General features: G+C 46.6%; 1 protein-coding gene across 11 annotated transcripts in view; it reads right to left on the bottom strand.

Annotated features, from left to right (window-relative positions):
* Positions 1 to 214: 214 nt before the first annotated feature.
* The window catches only part of CADPS (calcium dependent secretion activator), a 215,961-nt gene continuing 194,188 nt past the window's right edge, over positions 215 to 21,987 (bottom strand). For all 11 annotated transcript variants that reach the window (XM_051627715.1, XM_051627722.1, XM_051627717.1 and 8 more), the window contains 2 exons: positions 3,384 to 3,488; positions 215 to 1,590 (listed from right to left, as the gene is read on the bottom strand). In XM_051627715.1, coding sequence (XP_051483675.1) covers positions 1,411 to 1,590; positions 3,384 to 3,488 — 285 coding nt within the window. In that variant the 3' untranslated portion in view covers positions 215 to 1,410. The remainder of the gene's footprint in view (positions 1,591 to 3,383; positions 3,489 to 21,987) is intronic.

Raw genomic sequence — 21,987 nt, 5'->3', positions numbered from 1 at the left:
CATGTAACAACAGGGGCTGTACCAGGCCAGACCATGAATTAGACATCCAGAGGCAGATCATAGGGTGTAGAGCTCAGGATAACAGTGGAAACAACTACAGAGGTGACAGCAGAAGTGTCCTTGCACCTGTGGAACAGACAGTCTGGTCCCACCCTGACCTTGGGGAGCAAATCCAAAAACCATCTTCTTAATTAATAAACTGTAAAAACAGCCATGAGAAAAGAAAATGCCTTTATTCTGGGAGGTGGGGGCTCTTACATCTCAGCTTGTAATTATTTGTTTTTCTAAGGCAGACATAGAAAGACTCCATAATTTATTCTTAGGACATCTGAATAGTTATTTATTGAGAAGCCACAGTTCTCACACTTTTACAACTGTCGGCTTGTATAAGGCAAAAAAAGCAAGATGGATCACTATTTTACACAGAAAGTAAATGCTCTGGAGGGGGGGGACTGATGGACATGCAGTTACTGGTCAAAATGCAATGTACATGACATATATAAAAAACATTGTGAAACAGAGGAATTGTAAATTATGGTTACAATCTACTGAAATAAATATTCGATATATTATTATAAACACATCTGTATAGTCTAAGATTGTAAATAAAGTTGTCTTTGTACATATATGGTTATTTGAGATTTAAACAAAAATGTAACATTTAGAGGAGCAAACGTCAACAGAAAACAACTGCTTTGGACTTGTAATGTGGCATGATATCCATAATGATAGGATTAATCTGGTGTGGCAATTAGAATGACTAATCCTTTGGGATGTAGCCTCTATGGAGTTAACTGCATATTGAAAGGAAGAGCCTGGTACATTAACAAGGATGCAGAGTGATTCAAACGGCTGTCTGGGTTTGTTTGTTTTCTGGTTTTTTAAATGAACAGAGAGAACAAAAAAAATCATTTGTAATTGCCTCATTCTTCTTTTAAAAACAAAGCTGTTTTGTTTGGTGTTTTTTTTTTTTATTATTATTAATTTTAAGCAGTTGGCATCCACAGAAGAGAAACAAAGAAATGAAAGGACTGGATTCACTCATCTTCACAACAATTTACCATCAGTGTATATACAGTACATTAATGAAGCATTGTTTAAACTTTAATTATAACAGGGACACACCTAGCATGTTTCCTATGTAGTTTTTTTTTTTTTTTCCATTAACAGTATTAAACAATGGTGCTCCATATTGCTTATGAACATATAGATATGAAATTAGGAAACCAATGAATCAAAGAGAGGTGCTAATCTTATTACCACACAGCTAACATGGCATTTGTATTGGTAAACTTCTCATGGGCGTTTAGAGCTGACATAAAAATTCCTAATGTGGCTAACTGAGTTACAGACGAGGTACATGCACGGATACCAGGCGACCCCCCAGCCGGTCCTCCAGGCCAGAATTCCCTAGTCATCCTCTTCATCCTCCTCATCACTGTCCTTCATGGTGATCCCCTGGAGCCCTCCGCCTTCGCTGACCGACGCTGTGGCCTCCTCTACAGTCAGCCGGTTTCGGATGGTCTCGTAGGTTTTGCTGTTCAAGGTGGAGTCCAGCACACCTTGCAATCGGAAATCCCGGTACGTTTTCTAAAGCAGGGAGAGGCACGGAGGAAGGAGGAGACAGCAGAGAAGTCAGGGCTGACACTGGGTCCCCTGCTTTGCCACAGGAGTCAGACTGTGCCCCCATGCCTGGGGTTTGGGGTCACTAATGAAAGAAGCTGGGACCCCAGGAAAATCCCAGCCCCATGAAGTTAGGTTGGGTGGACGATGGGGGGATGTGTGTGGGGGGGTGTGTATGTGTGATGACTGCTGGCCACCAGTTCCCTGTGGCACAGGTTCTTTTTAGGGTGTCCTGAGCACCAACTGCCATCTCTACAGCTCCAGCCCTGCCTTTGCAGGGTGGCGGGGCTGGGTGCAGGCTCTGGAGCAGGGAACTGCTGGGGGCTGCAGCAGGGAGCTTTGCATGTGGTAGGTTGGGATCTAAGAAGAGATGGAATCAACAGCCAGGGGCTCTGTGCCAGCTGCCTTCCCTGGCCTCTGGACACATTCCTCTGCTGGTAAGGGCAGGCATTTTTCTTCCCACAGCAGAACGCTTATCGCCCCGACCCGCAGACGTGATTACACGTTCCTGGAATGGTCTGTATTAAATAATCCTACCTGCAGTATTGGGATTAAATAAGCAAAATCCAGAATGCTGCGGAAAATTGTTGATGTATAAACATAAGCACACGGGGTGTGTTTCTTAAATCTCTCTTTCTCCACCTAATTCTGAAGCTGGGGATGTATTTCCATGGTTGGCTGTATTTCCCTTGTTATTGCACTTAATCTCTCTCATTTGAATTTATGCTTAAAAACTTCTTGACTGCATGAAATAAAAACTCTGGCCTTGGAGTTCATTTCATTCTGCTCTGTGTGGAAACATTTACTGTTCTGCTGTTTCAGAAAGTCCTTGGATTTGTTGTAGCTGCTTCTGAATGTAATATTGGTATAAATAAAGCACAAGGAAAAACGCTTTCCTTAGCTAGCTGACAAGCAGAAATAATGTCTGTGCCTGTTTTCAGTTATGAAAAGCACATTTAATACATTTCAGTCTTAATTTATTCATGCCTTCAATGTGTTCACTGCACAGAAGACCATAAACATTATAAAATATTAGAGCAAAAAACATTAGATAGAACCTAAAATGATCAAAAATATATTTACCCCCTTCTGTGATCTTATTATTTCATGTAAACCACTGCGATTTCACACTGAAATAATTATCATTAGTCCCAAGACACGCACACACATATACACATACACGTGCACTCAAGGAAAAAAATGTTACTTTCAGGGTATGTGATCTCACCTTTGTGATCTCCTAGAGTTGATTATATACACTCATTGCAAAAGAAACAACTTCAATTAAGTATGAGAGCAATCCTCATTTGCATTCTGACGATAATAAGAAGCTAGAGCTGGGCTTAAATGTTTCCAGCAAAACAGTGTTAAAAACTTCTCCTTTGATTTAACCCATTTTAACACTGGAGTTCATTAGTGTGATCAATGTTTTTCTTCAAAAAAAGGCTACTTTTGGTGTGTTTATTGAACAGGTAGGATCAAACAGTGTGTGTTTCCCTTTTTTCATGCAAGCAATTACTTTGTTCTTATTTGCATACCTGTGTTTTGGATCTATAGGCATTTCAGGTTCCTGTTTATCCTTTGCTACATGCCATATACACAAGTATCTTAATTTTTAAGCATTTTAATGAAAGGCTTAGTTTATTTGCCAGTGACAAGTTTGCCTCAGAGAACATGCTGCACACATGCAGGCACACAGACACACACACACACACTCCTTCCAACAGCAAGACAGCATTGAAACCATATTGGATGATTACCTTTACTATCCTAATGAGAGTTTTCAGTTGGTAAATGTGGAGCTGCAGGTCCATGCGGTCTGTCAGCCAGGTGCAGACAACACTCATCGAGCTGGAGTACCATTGCTGCAAGAGAGACAGGACTTCTCCAGCAACCAGCCCCGTCAGGGCTGTGTGCTGTGCCCTGAAGAGCACAGGCTGCACCCAGCCAGCACCCACCTCGCCCCAGCCAGCCTGTTGATGGGACGTGACAGACTTAGAGGGGGAGACAGGCACCCTCTTTTGACACAGAATTTCCATGCATGAGCTTTTAAATGCTAATAACAACAACAAAAAAACAACCTTATTTGGAGGGGTAATGGCCACCAGCAACACCACAAGGTTGTTTTTTTTTTTTCCAGTCTGATTTTGCCACTGATGGGCCCAGCCAGCACTGGGGTGGTGTGTGTTTGACACAATCAATTTTTTTTTTAATTCATTTCCCCCCCACCTCCCACTACCCCCAGCCCCAGAAGGAGAGCGGAGTCCTGCCTGTAAGTGTGTCAGACCCACACACAAGCTACTTACCGCCTTGAACTTCAACCATAACCAGCCACGGGGGCGAGTCTGGTTCCCTGAAGGTGAGGAGAGGGGCGGCTGGTGCCGGGCAAGGCTTGGCTGCGGGTGAGGATGCGGGTGAGGCCCCCACGGGAAACGCTTTTGGGTTCGCACAATTACGGAAGATGGAAAAGCGGCAAAGAAATGAACTTGTTTCAAGCTGCTGAACTCACAGGGCCTCTCCCGGGGGCTGAAATTTTGCCCCCTGCCTGCGAACGAGGCTCGCAGCTGCGTGGCAGCGGCCTGCCAGCCCTGTGGGGCAGGAAGCCTCCGGTGGGCTGTGGCTCAGCGCCCGCTCACGCAGGGCTGGCATTGCACGTCTGAAGCCACAGAGGAGCAGCCAGCCCTCAAGAGAAGGAAAAGCAGGGGCTGTGTGTGTGTGTGGGGAGGGAGCACAGAAACCTCCCCACGGTGCTCAGCACAACGGCTGCTTACAGAGGGCTGCAGACAGAAACCCATCGCCCTCCGTATGTGGGGTCACACCCTTCTCACAACGTCTCTTACGCACAGAGATCAAAACCTACCCTGAGGACCAGCTGCAATTAATCTAGAACCACTTCAAGCAAAGAGAAAACACCTGACCGGTTTATAAAATCCTGCTCAAGCTCCATCCAAGTCAGTCTGAAACGCTGCTCCCTCCCAACTAGCCTGAAACCTTCCATCAGTCTAGTGCAGGGATTTCTTGCCTCTCTCTGCTGCACCTTTGGCTGGGGGTCTCTAATGCAGAAATATTCCCTCTTCCCTCTAGCTGCTGAAGCTGCCAGTGCTGCTGGTGCCTGTAGGTGACTGAATATTCTGCAGCTGCAAAACTGAAGCTGGTGGCTTGTTACCCTCCACCCTTTGACACCGGCCCAGAGGCCAGTGCTTGCCTGTGAGCAGGATGAGGTTGGCACTGCTGGATGTGCAGCTCCAACACCCTAAGCTGTCACTGGGAAGGGCTTAGCAGGCAGGACCAAAGCAAATAAATCAGTCCAAGCTAAACCAGCCCAGCATCACAAATATGTGGGCACAGCAGACATTACTGAATAGTACAGCAAAGCTCTAGGAGTTGCTACCTCCAGCAGGAGCAGGCAGCAGAAGCTGGTCACATGGGGAAGGGCTTATCCCCACACGTCAATGAAGATGTTCCTGTACTTCTACTTCTACACCACCTGTTAATAAAATGGAAGCAATAAAAGGATGGAGTCACCAAAGAAATGGCACGTGGTGATCTCTTGCTTGATGCTTACACCCTGTGCAACTTGTGATAGAGATTCCTGCTGGCCTTTCTTCACCAGGATGGAGACCGGGCAAGAGATAAGAGCTTGAATGAAACTAGTTGAGATAGGCAAGCAGGAGCTCTCTCCATATCAGAAATCAATCTCAGATACTGTTAACTGCCACTGGAGGTCGTGATGTGGGCAAAATAGAAATTGTTAATGTTTATAACTGTTACTTTTCTGCAATCAGTATGCTTGAGTCATGCTCTTGGGTGACATTTAGGCGGCATGTGAGGCCGCGCTGGCACATGGATGCCCAGGTCACCTCCTTCCACCACCTCTTTAAGTCAAATCCCACAGAGGAACAAAGCCACTGCATGTTACACATGCACACCCTCTCCCTCCCATCATTGCCTCTCATATTCCATGAAACAATCTGCCAGGTATTTATGTCACCTCTAAATGAGAGAAGTCCCCAGTGGGGACAGGTCCTGCCATTTCTGTTTGTCCTGTGCCGCACACAGGGCTGTATGGATCCAAACCATAAATGATAACCTCTGGAGGTTATTGGCAAGGTGACTTTGCTGCTGCAAAACCTTCAGATTAACTAAATTAAATGTTTTGCTGGTTGGAGTAAACACTTAAAAATGCTGGATTATGGGGAAATGCAAACTCCTCCGAGCCAAATCCCCATTGTACCCCTCTCCTCCTGAGCACTGGCTGACAAGGGCTCAGCCAGGCAGACTGCTCAGCTGCATGAAAGGAGCTCTCTTTCTCAAAGCTAAGTTACTCCAAAGACTTTCTGCTTTCTGAGAAAGAGACAAAGTCTAATTCATTGATCTTGATACACAAACCCGTCACGTCACTTCATAGAGCACACACCAACTGCTGAATTTAAGCCCTGCATATTCATAAAAAGAAGTTAGCCCATAAATTAAATGTTCCCTTTAGCTATCACTAGTGTTGATGTGCTATAAGACACACAAGCCCTCTGATTCATGACTAACCTACCAAAGAAGATAACATTTGCATATGATTATATTATTTAAAAAAACAACAACCACAACACAAAAAAAACCCCACAACAAAGCCAAATGCTCTGAAACAGAAACGTGATGATTTCAGACAAAAGAGCACAGCCTGGTCCTGTCAGGACACTGGCCACCTCGCTCCCCCCAGTGTGGGTCTACCATTCCACAAAGGGCAGGAGGGCACATGCTGGGGACACAGGGTTTCTTGGGAGCTCCAGCCATGCAGCTTGTCCCCATACACAAGGTGCAGAAGGCACAGCCCAAATGCTGATCTCTGGGGCCTTGTTATGGGGCTGCAACACATTTCAGGCACGTCTGGAGCCCTAGGGCCAGGTCAGCTGTGGCACTGGGCACACTGAAGCAACTGGTACAAATATATTTTCTCAAAACTCCTCACACCTGGCTGTAAGGAATGACTAGACCTCATTGATGCTCCCAGGTCCATGGACCTTAACTCTACACATCTCGTTGCTGCACACACACATTCCTGAAGACAATTTGCACTTAGTCTTGGGGGCGCAAGGCGAGGAATGGCTGTGGAGGGTGCATCCCAGTGGATGCCACACATCCATCTGGCCATCAGCAGGGAAGGGATCAGGGCTCCCACGGACACATGCTCCAGCCCCTGCTGCCTGCTGTATAGTGTGACCAGGCTAACAGCAGAGAAAATGCAAAGAGACACTCTTTGGGTGCTACCAGAGCCCAGTAACAGCAAAAAGATACCCTGTTTGCACAGCCAGGAATTTAATCCCTCCTTCAGGTTAGTTTTCCTGCTTCCCTTCTGTCTTTTGCAGCAACCCTCATTGCTGGGTGCTAGCCTGGGTAGATGAGGTGGGCCATGAACAGGCTGGGATGCTCCTGGACAGGCATTACTGGAGGTGGAGCATGCCAAGTGCTGGGCTTCCAAGGCTGCCCAACTAACACCCCAACCAGACTGAGCAAGAAGCTTCCTCATTCCCAGCCCCCATCTCCACCCTTTTTTTTTTTTTTTTTTTTGAATGCAAAAACATGATCAATAAGTTGCTAAAATAGCAAGTTTGTCTCTGAATACATAAATTGCAAAAATTGATATGAATAAATCTGCAAGTAGCACACTGAGTGTGGCACATTTTATAAAAAAATTAATTAAAAAAAAAAAGAAAAAAGAAAAAAGAAAAGCCCTGTACTGGGTTCCTGTGCTCTCCGGGAGGTGGTGTCATTACACATACCCAGGAACATCTGCAAACCCCCGTCTTCTTTGGTGTGAGCTGAATGGAAGCATGACCTCCTGTTCCTTGCCATGAACCCTGAGTTCACACTCATATTTTACATGTTACAGGAAGCCACAGCTCACCCCAGGGGTGCTGCAAACAGAATCTCATAAGCCAGATGCAACACTGCTTCTTAAGGCACCTGAAGGAGCTGTATTCTTCATTCAAAAGCTTACATACTAGTAGCTTAAGGTCACTTCAGCTTTTGTAAAGAGTGGGACAAAACCAGGAATGCTTATAGGGCTGGGTTGTCAGCAGGGTAGCAGAGGGATTACAAGGAACCTGTGACTCTGCCTCTTTCTGCCTTTACTGGTAGTTTTTTTGTGTGTGAACAAGTGCCATACAACAGATTGAGGCTGGTATAAAGGCCTGGGACTGTGCAAGAGCACCCCGCTGAGCCTCAGCTGTGCTTGCAATTAGCAATAGGCATGAAATGATTATTGTTGTGGTGGCTGATGGCAATCTGAAGTGACAAGTTTTATGGGGGAAGTTGTAGTAGGGATGTTCAGCAAGTTTCTGCAAACCATTAATCGAAGGCTGCAGCACAGTTTAGTCAAAGCTATTTTATGTCATTCCAAAGGTCTCACAAGGATGCTGAAAGAATATTTTTCTGCTCTCAGTGCCTTGGAATGGAGTTTTTCTAGGTCAGGGATTCTTTACTGCCCTATTTAGTGTCAAAAATACCCATTTGCCTCAAATTAGCAGAAAGCTTGTAGTTAAGGGCTAGAGATTAGGCATACAAAATTACTCAGCAGGTGACTGCTGGGTGGATTTGGGGGTTGAGAAGTCTTTAAAACTGACTACAAGACATTATATACTTCTGACAAAAGAACATAGTAATCCTACCTGCTTGCTTTAACCACTGTTGTTTGTCTATTATTATGTGCTTTAATGCTCATAAGAGCAAAACTACTGGTGATACTACTCAATTACCATAGTAACTCTCCCCTATGACCTCTCATTTCAGTACTCCCTTTCCAACCAGAACCAATCCAAGCAGGACAAATCTATTTAAAACTGTGACACACATTGCACAAGGAGGCTCCGAATACTGGCTGGCTCCCTCTCTTTGTCCAGGACATGGATTTGTTTTGAAATCCTGAAAAGCAGCTTTGAAATGAAACCTTGAATTCATGAAAAGCAGCTTTGAAATGAAACCTTGAATTCAAGGTGTTTCAAAGGTGAGAGACTGGGTGCCAGGCACCCACCTCTGCAGCATCCCTGAGCCAGCCAGCACGGATTGAGTGGACCACAGAGGTGGAAAGGGAGAGAGGAACGTGCTGATCCTCAGTCTTATTTCCCAAAGGAAAACTGAACCTTCTCTCAGGCAACAGGCTCTCACTGAGTGACTTGATCAGCCAGGAAAAAAAAATAAATAAAAAAGAATTAAAAAAATTACCAGGTCTTTGCATGTGGTATTTGCATCCCTGTCCAACAGGCCAGGAGCTCAGCTGGTGGGAAGCACAGTGGGGCTGTGCTGATTTACAACTGCTGACAGTCCGTGGCAGCCAACAGAGCTGTGTCCAGTCCCAGCCTGGGTGGCTCTGAGATCAAATTCACCTCCCCTTGGCAAGTGCCTCCACAGGGAAGGTAGGGATGCAGCCACAGCAGCTCAGGACCACGCCTCCTGGGGATGCAGCTGCCAGCATTGTGTGAAGACTTCTTTGGTGTGTGGGAGCAGGTCTTCTGGTGAAGGCTGCCTGCCCAAGGGACTCTGCTCCTGCGTTTGCTCACAGTGTGTCCTGCGTGCACACACAGCCAGGCTTGTACACACAATGCTCTCTGCAGGCCTACAGCTTGATGGCAGTCATGGAAAGATCACTCTTGTCCCTCTAGTCTTCTGTGGTCATCAGGGTCTTCCTCTTCACCTTCCTTCAATGTTTCTTTTGCAGTTGATCCAACATGGTTGTTGCAATTACAAAAGAACTTGGTAGAAACAGTAAGCACGAAGCATAGAGCCTCCTGGTCAATGCAGTTTTCTTCTCCTTTCTTTAACAAAAAAGGGACATTCCCAGCAAGCCTGAACACACAGAGCAGCATACATTATCCTAGTTTGAGAGCCTTTAGGATGCTGGCTGTGGAGGACAGTGGTGGTGGGACAAAGTGTGCCTCCTGCCCTGCTCCCAGCCTGAGGTAGTGAGGTGGTGGCTGAGCTGCCAGAGCTGAGCCCTGGCTGTTTCTCAGGCCCTGTTTTGGAATCCCAGGCTTTTTTTGCTGCAGGAGGTGATGAGCCACCCCCCAGGCTGACCCACAGCTGGGAGGGTGAGGAAAGAGCAGGGACACAAGTCTTGGTGACACAAGTCTGTCTGAAACTCTTGAGCTAAGATACATGGTGGTGGCCCTGGGGGAGGACGTGGCACTATCAAAAGCGGGGCAAGAGCCTCAGTCCCTCAGGCATACATGTAGTTCCAGTCTCCAGTGTCAATGAGGAGACAGGGATGAACCTTCTGCCACGTGACAAAGAAGGAAGAGGCACAACTTTCCCCTGCAACCACATGCTTCTTGGATGGCAAGTGGACACTTGCCACACAGCCTTCTCCACCCTACATGTTCATCAGCTTTTCCTCCCACTGCTCAACAAAACCTCTGTGCCAGGTATGACTCTGTGGTACCCTGCTTATGGGCTCCCCTTCCCTGCCCTTCTCCAGGGCACCACCAGAGCCATCCCAAAGCAGCTCAGCAGTTTGAACTACAAAACCTCCTCCTGCACAGAGGGCCAGACCTGCAGCAGGGTCGGGGACACGGCCCCACAGGCAAAGAGCATCTGGCTCAGTTGTGTTCCATCCGTGGCCACAGGTGGCATCAATAATGACCCAGTGACTCTCTATATTTACACCTGGCAAGGATTTGGCCTGTTTCTCCAAGCCTGGCAGGGGCCAAGGCTCAGGGGACCAAGATTACATCTCCGTGAGTGCTGGGGTTTTCCAGAGGCAGAGAAATTGGTGTGACATTACCCACACTACAGAAATAAAGTTTAGTGGCTGTAGCTCTAAGAGCACACAGCTAACCAGAAAATAAGCAATGAGTTAATATCACAGGCATTGATCAGCTAGTCTTACAATTAATGCTTCCAATAAAAAAAAAAAAAAGCTCCCCCTTTTTATTCAACAGAATAAGAAATTAAACACTTGTGGGCTCATTCTAAAGAATGAATGAAATTGAATAAGCTACCTAGCACTTGAGATTCCCAGCGAGTGCTTGAATAGAGCAAACCTCCTGAGTTGAATGGATTGCCTTTTGGGACCAATTTGTCTCTTTTCACTCTTTATTCCTCCTTTTTTGCTGACAGATGTACAAAGGCGGAACTGCGCTGTGCAGCTTAGCTACATGCACCCACAGCAGCTGTCACTTTTGTCGAGCAAGTTAATCAAGCAAATGCCACCATATCCCACTTTCTATAAGGAACAACATGTTATAGACAGTAGTCTTGGGAGACAGGGAGGGAGGGAGAGAGACTTTATTTTAACTTTGAGTAGCTGGTGGGGTTTTTTTTTTTCCCCTCTGTGTAAAAAAAAAAAAAAGGAGGGGGAAAAAAAAGCAGCCAAACCTGGTAGCACAAGCTGACACTTTTGTTTTCCTGTAGAACAAATATTTAATATGATTTTAACTCTAATTTGTACTAGAGGGAAAGCTGTCCGGTTTTAATTAAATTTAAGAGACTTAAGGGACACGTTTAAAAAAGAAATGGAAGCTTTTTGTTTGCATTAACGCTTGTTGATAATAATATATTGATTGTCAATTGCTAAGCCCAAAAGATTAGTGTAGTAAATACTATTATCTGAATGGCACAAGTGAAGTGCTAGCTTCCCGGCCCTGCTTTCCCCTTTGTGAGGCAGTTTGAATCACTGGTTGTTATTTATACATTTTCTTTGATAAAACCAACTTGTGTGGCTGATTTTTTTTCTTTTTCTTTTTTTTTTTTTAAACCCTGCCTCATTAAGTGCATAATGGCATTTACGTGTGGGGCTTTCTGCTTTTTAGCCTTTCAAGCTTAAGCTTATATTCCTCTCTCACAACCATGTTTCAAAACTTGGGATGTTCACAAACAATTGGATCCACACCAATATTGTATATATCAGATGCTCTCTTGCTATTGCCAAAGCCTAGAAAATAACAGAACATTATCCACAAGGAGTAAATAAATAGTTATTGCCTTGCTACGCTGCTGCACGCCAGATAATAACACTGTCCCATCATTAGGCAACTTTGCTATTGCACATAATTCTTTGGAGTGCATTTTCTCTCATTACATATGCAAAAGTCAACACCAAAAGCAGGACTTTCAGTGCAGCTCTATGGAGCACACAACAGCCAAGCACCACAAGAGCTATGGGCAGCCCTTGGTCTGCCACGGGAAAGGTGATTTTCCCCCCCTCCCAGTTCATACACTTTTGAAGGTCTCTTTCAGAAAATAAATCTAAGTTTTGCTAACAGATTGCAGTGTGCTAATTTAACTTCTCTGCAGGGTCTTTGGATTGGTATATTCAGAAGCAGAGCGCACAAATCCGAACTGTTTGGGATATGGGAACTCTTTGCCAAACTCTACCCTTGCACCTCGCCCGTACCAGCAAACCCTCCCCCAGCCGTGCCTGGCAAGGCTCTGCCTGTGCCTGGGCAAGCAGTCCTCACAAGAGGCAACATGCCCCTCACTTTCTGAATTAAAACTCTCCATTAACCTCTACATTAAATACTAGAGATCTAACAAAGTGCTCACAATTTAATAAAAATCACCTGAAAACCCAGTTGGGGTTTTTTTTTTGTTTGGCTTTGTTTTTTCTTAAATTTTATTACTTTGCTAGAATAAAGCCTGGTGAATCTGTCTGGACTCTCCCAGGTCACACTCACACTGAGCTATTACTGAAATAAAAGGCTGCACTGTTTTTTTCCTGGGATTTTTTCTCTCAATAACATTCTCACCTCAAGCACACGCAACGTATTCTTCAACATCCACCCCAGTGCTGTGATTTCTAGAATGCCTTTTACTCTATTTTATATTCCTTAAGTAGAAAATTTCATTCACACTGACAACGCAGCTATACAAGGAAGTTACAAAGCCAAAGGGGCTTGATATTAAAATAATTTGTATTATTATTTAATAAAGTCACAGTCCCAGCGTTGCCTAATAGGGTTAAGCTGCTAGCCAGGGCGACTCATCATCTGTCTAGGATGCAAATGGCATCACCGAATTACATTATCTTTCCCCCCCCCTGCTTCTCTTCCCAAAAATAAACCACAAAACAACTTTTGCATCGCGTAAGAGCTCTGCCTTCAAAGAGGGAAGAGAATTCAGAATGAAAGCTGAAAGGCAGACCCAGGCGCGCCGAAGTGCCGCACGCTTTTTGCAGTACATATGGCACCTGAGATCACCCACTGCTCGGGGATGGCAGCAACAGGGTGTGCCCAGGCTGGCACTTCACCCTTAATTGGATTGAAGTTGGACCTGAGGGGGCTTGGCAGGCCGGTGCCACGGGTGTTAATGGGAGGGAGGTGCCAGGCTCCTTGCGGGAGCATTTTCTGCATGTGCTGGTGAGATTGCACCAATTCCCCGCTCGCCAAAGGGCCACAACTCATCTTGCACGCTCCTCGCTGCAGATTTCTCTCCGCTCCTAATTTTATGTCTTTTTAGGGAGGAAAAGGAGGATTGACATTCTTTTTGCCAGTGGGGCCAAGGTCCCCAGCAAATAAAGATGCCCAAGAAGATCATCTCTGGCTCTCCCTGCTTTCGGTGCTGCACGAAATGAGTTAGCACCGACATGTGCTCGCTGCAGCTGCAGCTCCACACGCAGCAGTGGGTGAAGGTTTGTTTACTCCACCTGTCAGTGGTTTTGCAGGCAATCTGTGCACTCTCCTCACACCAGCAAAGGTTTCCCACAGCAGGTACACAGCCAGGCAGGGACCTGCACATGGTACTGCACCTTTGCTGGAGGAGGAACAACTCTGCTGTTGGGAATATGTCTTCTTTTTACTCAAGTGTTCCTAAGTTGTACATCACAGAATCACAGAATCTTAGGGGTTGGAGGAGACCTCTAAAGACCATGCAGTCCAACCCCCCTGCCAGAGCAGGGTCACCCAGAGCACATCACACAGGAACGTGTCCAGGTGGGTTTGAATGTCTCCAGAGAAGGAGACTCCACAACCTCTCTGGGCAGCCTGTCCCAGGGCTCTGTCACTCTCACAATAAATAAGTTTTTTCTGACGTTTACGTGGAACCTCCTATGTTCCAGTTTGCACCCACTGCCCCTTGTCCTATCACTGGACATCACTGAACAAAGCCTGGCTCTGTTCTCCTGACACATGCCCTTAACATATTTATAAACATTGATGAGGTCGCCCCTCAGTCTCCCCCAAGCTCAAGAGACCCAGCTCCCTCAGCCTTTCCTCATCAGGGAGATGCTCCACTCCCCTCATCATCTTTGTGGCTCTGCCCTGGACTCTCTCAAGCAGTTCCCTGTCCTTCTTGAACTGAAGGGCCCAGAACTGGACACAATATTCCAGATGTGGCCTCACCAGGGTAGAAGAGAGGGGGAGGAGAACCTCCCTTGACCTACCAACTACACCCTTTCTAATGCACCCCAGGAGGCCACTGGCCTTCTTGGCCACAAGGGCACATTGCTGGCTCATGGTCATCCTCCTGTCCACCAGGACCCCCAGGTCCCTTTCTCCTACACTGCTCTCCAGCAGGTCAGCCCTCAACCTGTACTGGTACATGGGGCTGTTCTTCTGCAGATGGAAGACTCTACACTTGCCCTTGTTGAATTTCATCAAGTTTCTCCCCACCCAACTCTCCAGCCTGTCCAGGTCTCACTGAATGGCAGCACAGCCTTCTGGTGTGTCAGCCAGTCCTCCCACTTTAGTGTCATCAGCAAACTGGATCAGGGTAGTCTACCCTGCTAGCCAGAATCTCTGCAAAAGATCACTCACATTCCTGGCAAAGGCAGTGGGCCACAAGCAGGACACATCAATGCATTCCTGAACTTTCTCCCTGAGGAGGATCTAATTGAAAAGAGCTACTGCAAGGTCAGCTCAACAGGGGGGGTGGGGGAGATGCAGTGGCCGATGCTCCCAGTGAGCTAGAAAGGAAGGTCATTGACACCAGTCCTGGTGGCACCTCTAACTTCTCTCCTATTCACTGTCCCCACAGACCAGTGACACCCCATGCCTAAGCAAAGGCAGACACCTGCAAGTTTGCAGGCTCAGAGCCTCTGCAACAGGACAGCCCCAATCCTTGGGTACCACATTATACATCTGCAGAAATCCCTGCCTTCCAGGTAACAGGTAAAGCCTGTCCTGGCTACATGCACCTCTGGAGGACTCTGCCTTTACAGGGTGAGCTGGCACGCAGCGTCCCATCTACCTGCATGCAGAGCACTGAGCTCTGAAGTGGACCCTTGCACACCAGTGGGTCAACTCTAGGTGCTGGGCCCCCTCTCTCTTCGATGTAACAATGTGCCCAGCACTTGCTGGGAACTATCAAATAAAACTCAAAAAAACCTGCTGCTTTGCAGGATTTTGCAGACCTTGGTCTTCCTAAATTAAAGAGCTTCTGCCTAAAAAAATATAGAGGCAAACATACACACACACAAAAACACTTCTGTATGGATGCTCGTTCTCAAATACTTTTTTTAACCTATAAAATATTCTCTGCTTATTTCCATTTTTCAAAAAAGAAGTGAAGTTGACATGTTAAAATCTGAGCTTCTATAAAAAGCAGCTTAGTAAAACACAATATCCACACGGTGTGCTGCTTTTTTCTGTCCCGATTCCAAAGCCCTGTTAGAGCAAGGCAGTGAGGGTATAACTGGATGCAAAGTTGCTCAATAAGATACAATACAGTAATGCATGCTATGAAGTAATTTAATTACACTTGTTATTAGGCTGAATCAAAAGCTGTCACAAAGTGGGACTCAATAGACTTTAGCTTGCTCTTTTATAGCCTGCAAATTTAAAAAAAGAAGTAGCTAGAGGCTGCCTGGGTGTCTCAGTCCTGAGCGTGGGAGGGAGCAGCTCCCCTGTTATCATTCCTGGGGTTATACACTGGAGGAAAAGCATTCCCTGCCCGAGTCCTTCTAAGCATTTTTGAATGCTGATATCATACATCCAGGGCAAGGTTTAAAGGAGCACCGGGAAAGGAAAGAGCCGCAGATTAAGAGGAATGAAGTGACCTGGGACGGTTAATCTCGCATGCACCACTGGCTGGCACAGGCAATAGCAGCGATTGTGTGGGGCTGGGTTGCAGGGGGAGGAAAGGAAAAGAGGGATTGAAGGCGCTGCTGGAAATCAGACAACTCCTCATTGTCCGTGCAGGGGCCGCTGGTTCAGGCCTGTGCACACCGTGAGGTCCTTGGGGCAAAGGCTCTTTGCGCAGCCCAGAGGGAGGGAGCAAAGCTGCCGGCAGCAGGGACCCGGCCCCACGGCAGCTGGAGGGGGGGTCAGCCCCCCACATCTGTGTGCTCCAGGATGTCCTGGCCCTTCCCATGCTCCTTGCAGCCCCTGGGCTCAGTTGGCACCCGTGTGGGCTGGGGCTGATGGGGAATGTCAGCACCTACAGGTTCTCCTTCCTAATAACCCACCAGACTCTAGCTCCAATTAGCCAAGGCCTGTGAAAGGAAGCTGGAAGGCTTCAGCTCCAAGTGTGCTATGCTACTTGGGCACTGTTATAAATGTGCACAGACAGCCCCTGGGTAGGGAGCAGAGGCTGCTCAGAATAAGGCTCTCTCTGGAGCAAGGATACCTCACTGCCTGCAATACACCAGCACGGCACCACTTCCCCAAAACCTTGGCTACTCAAGTCTAACAGGAAATAAATGATCTTTCACCCAGTGCCTGCCCTAAAACAAACATCTCTGACTCTGAAAAGCACTGGGTGGATGATGTTAGCAAGCCTTTGCTGACCTTAACGTAACAGAGCAATCAGTCTGCCTTCTTAGAATGATTAATGGAAAATCTCCTCTGGAAAAGAAATCAAATTAACTGTCTTCAACCAAATGTCTACTGGAACACAAAAAGCTGTTCCAATAAAGACATTTAGGAGGGAAAAAAAAACCCTTATGAGCATTTAAAATCCAGTGACAGATCTAGGACTTATTTTATTAAGACTCTCCCTAAAATAAATTAAATGGAGCCTACTTAAACGAGCGCTGCAGCAAAGAAACCTTGCTAAGGGGAACACAGAAGAGGCAGGAGAGAACGCACGAGGACATGCTTGCTGCCGTGTGAAGCTCATGTACAGGAGTCAAAAAGGACAAGGGTTGGCTCTGAGGAGCTATGTCCCTGCTAAGCTCCTTTCTCCACTCCTGCTTGGCTCCAACTGGGCACACGGGAAGAAAAAAAGAGTCTGTGGAATGATGGTGCACACCGTGCCCCCTCAGAAAGAGCATTTGTCCCTTCCTAGAAGACATTTGCCATCACAATTTTGTTTGTTTTCCCAGTAAAGGTTCCTGCAAGTGGGACTGACTCCAGGTCTGGGTCTGAGTCCTGCCAAGCCAGCCAAGGGCTTTTGCAGCCTCTGCAGCAAAAGCTGTGCTGCTCTGGCTCCTGCAAAGGTGCACAGGGAGACCAAAAGCAAGCTGCACTTCCTCGAGATTGATCTGCCTAATTGTCTTCACTTCACAACTTACCCAGGAAGGCGAGGGAGAGGGGGGAAAGAAAAAAATAATAATAAAAAGAAGCAAAAAAACAACGCAGAAGAAATAGCTCAGTGGAGGCCATATCAGGATGGGAGTGGGAGAGAGTTAGTGCCCTAATGAGCAGTCTAGCTGCGTGGGAGGGAAACAGGTTGTTGTCTGTCTCAGAGAAAGCGGTGAGCGCGGCTGCAAGCAGATATTAGATGGGAGCCCGGCGAGCAGCCTGACATCCGTTCTTCCCCTGATCCTGCAACCCGTCCTCCTGTGAGTAATTCTAACTCACAGTGAGTAGCTCCACTGACTCACGACCGGGCTTTTGGGTTTGAGGAGGGGAAGGAGACGGGAGGGTGAGGAAGGCTCTCATTTGGCATTTGACTGTGCCATTGCAAGGCTTCCACTCTAGGAAGAAATGCCATGATCCTGCAGGCGCGCCTTGAGGGAGCTGCCAAAATTCAAGTGAGTAACCCTGCTGAAGGCAAAAGCTTTCATTTTAAGAATAAGCTAATGCCTAAGTGTCTGCAGAGGACTTGCTGAATTAATTGATCTAGCTGTCAGTCTATGTTTTGTAGTTTTTCCTGGATACTCAGGTGTGATACCAGGCTCCAAACCAGCAGGTACTGAAACATGCTGAGCTGCATGTGGATCCTGCAGTAAACCAGTGAGAAGTGCTCAGTCAGGTTCTTGGAAATTTGTACAAGGATTTTGCTGAAGTCTGAGATGCACATGGTGCCCTGCATCCTTATTCCTCAATATCTCTGATATTCACAAGTCAGTTACAAGCAAGAGCAGCCACCTCTGGCAATAGGAGAACAGTCCTGAGCTGTGTCCTCAGGCCTGGTGTTCCTGCTGGGCTCTGGGCCGAGGAAAGGCAACCGAAAATCTACCAGTTGCGACATCAGCCTTGGGTATCACTGGGGCTTTTATAAACCTCAACTGAGCTGAGCCTGAGGGACAGGACCTGATGTCAGAGCCCCAGCAGAGGGCTTGTATCTGCCCCAGAGTGGTGGGAAGGAGATGCTGGCTCCTCTGACAGTGGAGCCACAGCTTCTCCTTCACTGCCAAGAGAGGACCTGGAGACACTGTCCCTCTGTACCAAGGACAGCACAGGACAGAGCAAAGCCCTGGTTTCCTATCACCCTCCCTGCTAAGCCTCCCTCTTGTCGAGATGAATGGGCTCACTTTCTCATTTCAGGAGAAAATACTCCGTCTGGTATCCCGGCTGCGACACAGACCTTCGAGGAAGCTGAACATACACAGTGACAGTGAAGTGGTAAAACTGCCTTCTGCAAAAAAGCACCGTGACTGCTGCTGCCTCGGTGGGCTGTATCACTGCGTGATTAAGTTCTTACCAGACCTCTTGGTAAAGGCAACCTTCCTGATCTGATAACTGCCAAGGACAAGCCAAATATGCAGGGTCAATCTATGCACATTTAATCCCCAGAAGGCAGATTAAGTGTATAATTGACCCATATAATCCATGTATCATCTCCAGTGAAATGTTTTCTGTGTCCGGTTTAGGCAGACATGAGGCCCATAAGAAAGCGATCAGAGACACAGTATTACCAGTGCAGTGGATTTCATCAAAGTTAGAGATGGCTTTTTAATCACTGATCTCAGAGACTGCTAGATTTAAGCAGATGAACTAGCACTAAGCACATCTATTTTAATCCTTATCTTCTACTCAGGCTGGTGTCTTCAAGAAGTACAAGGAGGAAAAAAATAAATTAATTTTTTTTTTAGGTCCTTGCAATCTTAGGAGCTTCTCTTGGTGTTTTGATCACTCATATCAAAAGCATGTTTTTGTTTTTTTTTTTTTCAGTAAGATATTGAATTAATCATCAGAGAGAAAAATGCCATCTGCGCTATTTAAGGGACTGCATCAGGATGCTGGAATTCGCAGGATCCCAGGGAGCTCACTTGACGTTCAGTAGCCTTTTGTGTACGTGCTACTCGCCTGTGGCTGGGGAGGAAATATTCTCACTATGTTTTACATCAGTGTTTACTAATTTATGAGGAAGAAAGGTTGGCATTCATACCCTCTGCTAGTCAATCAGAGACTTTCTGGATCACATACATTCTGATGGGTTGAATCCTATACTGTGAGTATCTAAGGGTGTGTGTAAAGATACACATCTACACACATGTATAAATAACTTCCACCAAAGGGCAAAACCCTTACAAGTAAAACTCCCGCTGCCTTCAGACAACATTATGAATGTTAAAACTCAGATTCTATGAAATTCTGAGTGTCTTGAGCCAAAGGAGACCTGAATTTTGCAGGACTGATCTGAAGACTTGAGATCAGTCTGAAGGTATTTTCCATGTTTAAGATACACCCGCCCACCTCTCTCTCATCATTCCTATGAACAGTCATATTCTACTTGTCAACTCTGCCCCTTTTTTGGGGAAAAAAAGGCAATAAAATTGTACTTTCTATCAGGCACTACAGAGAGTTTGTGATCCTTCTGCGATGCGTGCAAAGCATCACAGAGGTTTAAATCCCAAAGCACCCAGCCAGGCACAGGAGCGCAGGGAATGGATGCTACCACGCTATTCTGAAACTCTTCCGTTACCACTGCTCACCACCAACGGGCCTTATTACAGTGTTTTAGCTTTAAATGTTACCAAATTAGTAAGCCAGGCCAAGTAAATAAGTCATGTTACTCTGCAGTAAACAGCACTGCCAAAAAGCTAGTTAGGTTTTGATTACCAGCAGAACTCCACGATCAATCTGTTCATTCAATGATCCCAAGAATACAGATTTTTAAAATTAAGATGACTCTATTTCAGGGTGTGGGGGGAAACCCCTGACTAATATGCAGAATTAAGAGGATTAACACAGAGACCACACAGAAATATTACAATCATCTTCCACAAACACCAGTATCTCCCAAAGATCATCACTCTGCTCTGCAGGTACGAGCAGGGCATGTGATGTAGAGGAAGAGAGATGGTTCTCTGAGCTAAGAAATCACAACAAACGCCAAAAAAGACATATTACACCGGCTTCTGTTGAGAGATGGCCTAAAGTTCTGCAGCCTCTGCCCCTGGCAGGAAACAAAGGGGAATGAATGGAAATGCTGGGCAGGATGGCAGAGAAATGTGGGAACTGGGAATATCTGGGGGGCAATAGGCAACAGTTCACTGTGCAAGTCTGCTCTTGCACTGCTCCCAGCAAAGGAGTCTTCCTGACTGCACAGAAAGGAGATTTAGCCCTATATTTCAAGTGTCTTTAATGTGATCCCACTGAGGGCAGAGGACCTGCCTGCAGGCAGATTTAAGCTGTTTACCTGCCACTGCTGTACATATTAACATGCTGCACATAAATCTGGACTAAGCTTTTGGCTGGGTAACCCAGCATCTCTGCACTAAGCCAGCAGAGGAGCTGACCTCTCAAGTGTTAATAATCTCATTGCCTGGAAAAACTCTGCAGCTAAGAGGATTGCTCTGCTGCTGTGCTGGGGGAGGCGAGAACAAAACCTGGCCCAACTCTAAATCAGCATCCTAAATACCACTTGTGATTATTCCTCTTCTCTTTCATATTAAAAAGGGAGCTAGCACCCAAGATGTCCTTGGAAAATCTGACCATCGGTGCAAAGGCCAAAGGAGCTTAAAGTCCTTGTGCCCACGTTGCTTCACTGTGTTGGGTGGGAGAGGCAAAGGGCTGCAGGGCTGCGGCTGAGATCAAGCTCAGGACAACATGGTCAAGCGTTGCTCCTGTCCTCACCAGAACATCTGTTGCACACCACTGATTTAAACAGGGTCTGGACCCAGGTGAACCCCCCCCCCCATCCTCATAAACCCTGCTACTATTGACTGTGCTGCAGGCTGACCTCAATTTGCTTCTTCAGCTTCAACCTGGCAGAGACAACACAAGCCCGCTCCAAGCACAATTCCCAAGTTTTGGGCGTGTTCCCTTCCCTCCCTGTGAACCCGGGGCCTCGCAGCTCACCCCGCCTGTGAGCACGCACTCACCTACTCCAGACACTGGGTCCCAAGGCTGCCCTGCTGGCATGGGGGTGGGAATGGGAGCAGGAGTGGGAACTGCTCCCACGTGCTGTGGCTCCCACCTGTAGCTGGCGCGGGTCAAAACAGGCGGAGCAATGTAAAAAACCCTACTCTCCATTATTTTACTCCACACGGACCAGGGAGACTTGAGGAAAGCAGGGGGGGAAAGAAAAGTTTTGCACTTTTTGCTTTCCACCAAGGTAGCTGCTCTTTTTTTTTTTTTCCTTTTTTTTTTCTTCTCCCATGTAAACCATTAATTTGTTTAAAATATGGCTTGGTAAAACTAAGTATGAGCGGATCAAACTGAAATCACTACTTGTGCTAATTACAGCCCTTTAAAAATTGGAAATAATGGCCCAAAGGGAATAAACACACCAACTGTGAATCATAGGGAAAGGATGAGGGAAAAGGCAGTGTGGGCATTGAAAAGAACAGTCCAGATGAGCTCTGGAAATTTAACTGCTCACAGAATAAATTTGAACACAAGCAAGCAGTGCACTTGCAGGCCTGCTGCAGATGGAAGCGACAGTCTTTTGTTTTGTGTTTTGTTTTTTCTCCCCGTGCCTGCTTGAGGGGTGATTTGTGTCTGGTGCTCAGCGCTGCAAAACTCTCCCCGGAGCCGGTGCCCAAGGAGGCACTGCTGTGCTCCCTGCATGAATGAGGCATTCTCAGTGGAGATGGGTCATGCTAGTAGATGTACACAGCAAGATTATTTGACTCCAATTCATGCCACTTGATATAATGTGATAAAACATTTGACATGAGAGATAAGTTCCATTTTAATCTGAGAAGGTACGCAGGAAAGAAAGAAGGGGAATTGTAAAGGAGGAAGAGGTTTCTAAGGGACAGGTAATGCATAGAAAGAGAGGTATTGAGTGAAGAAGGAGGCTGGCTGGGGAAAAAGCTTTCCCTGCACA

Source organism: Apus apus, chromosome 9 (assembly GCF_020740795.1).
Source record: "Apus apus isolate bApuApu2 chromosome 9, bApuApu2.pri.cur, whole genome shotgun sequence".
Taxonomy (NCBI): domain Eukaryota; kingdom Metazoa; phylum Chordata; class Aves; order Apodiformes; family Apodidae; genus Apus; species Apus apus.
Note: the sequence above shows the minus strand (reverse complement) of the source record. Positions and strands in the feature narration are given on the sequence as shown.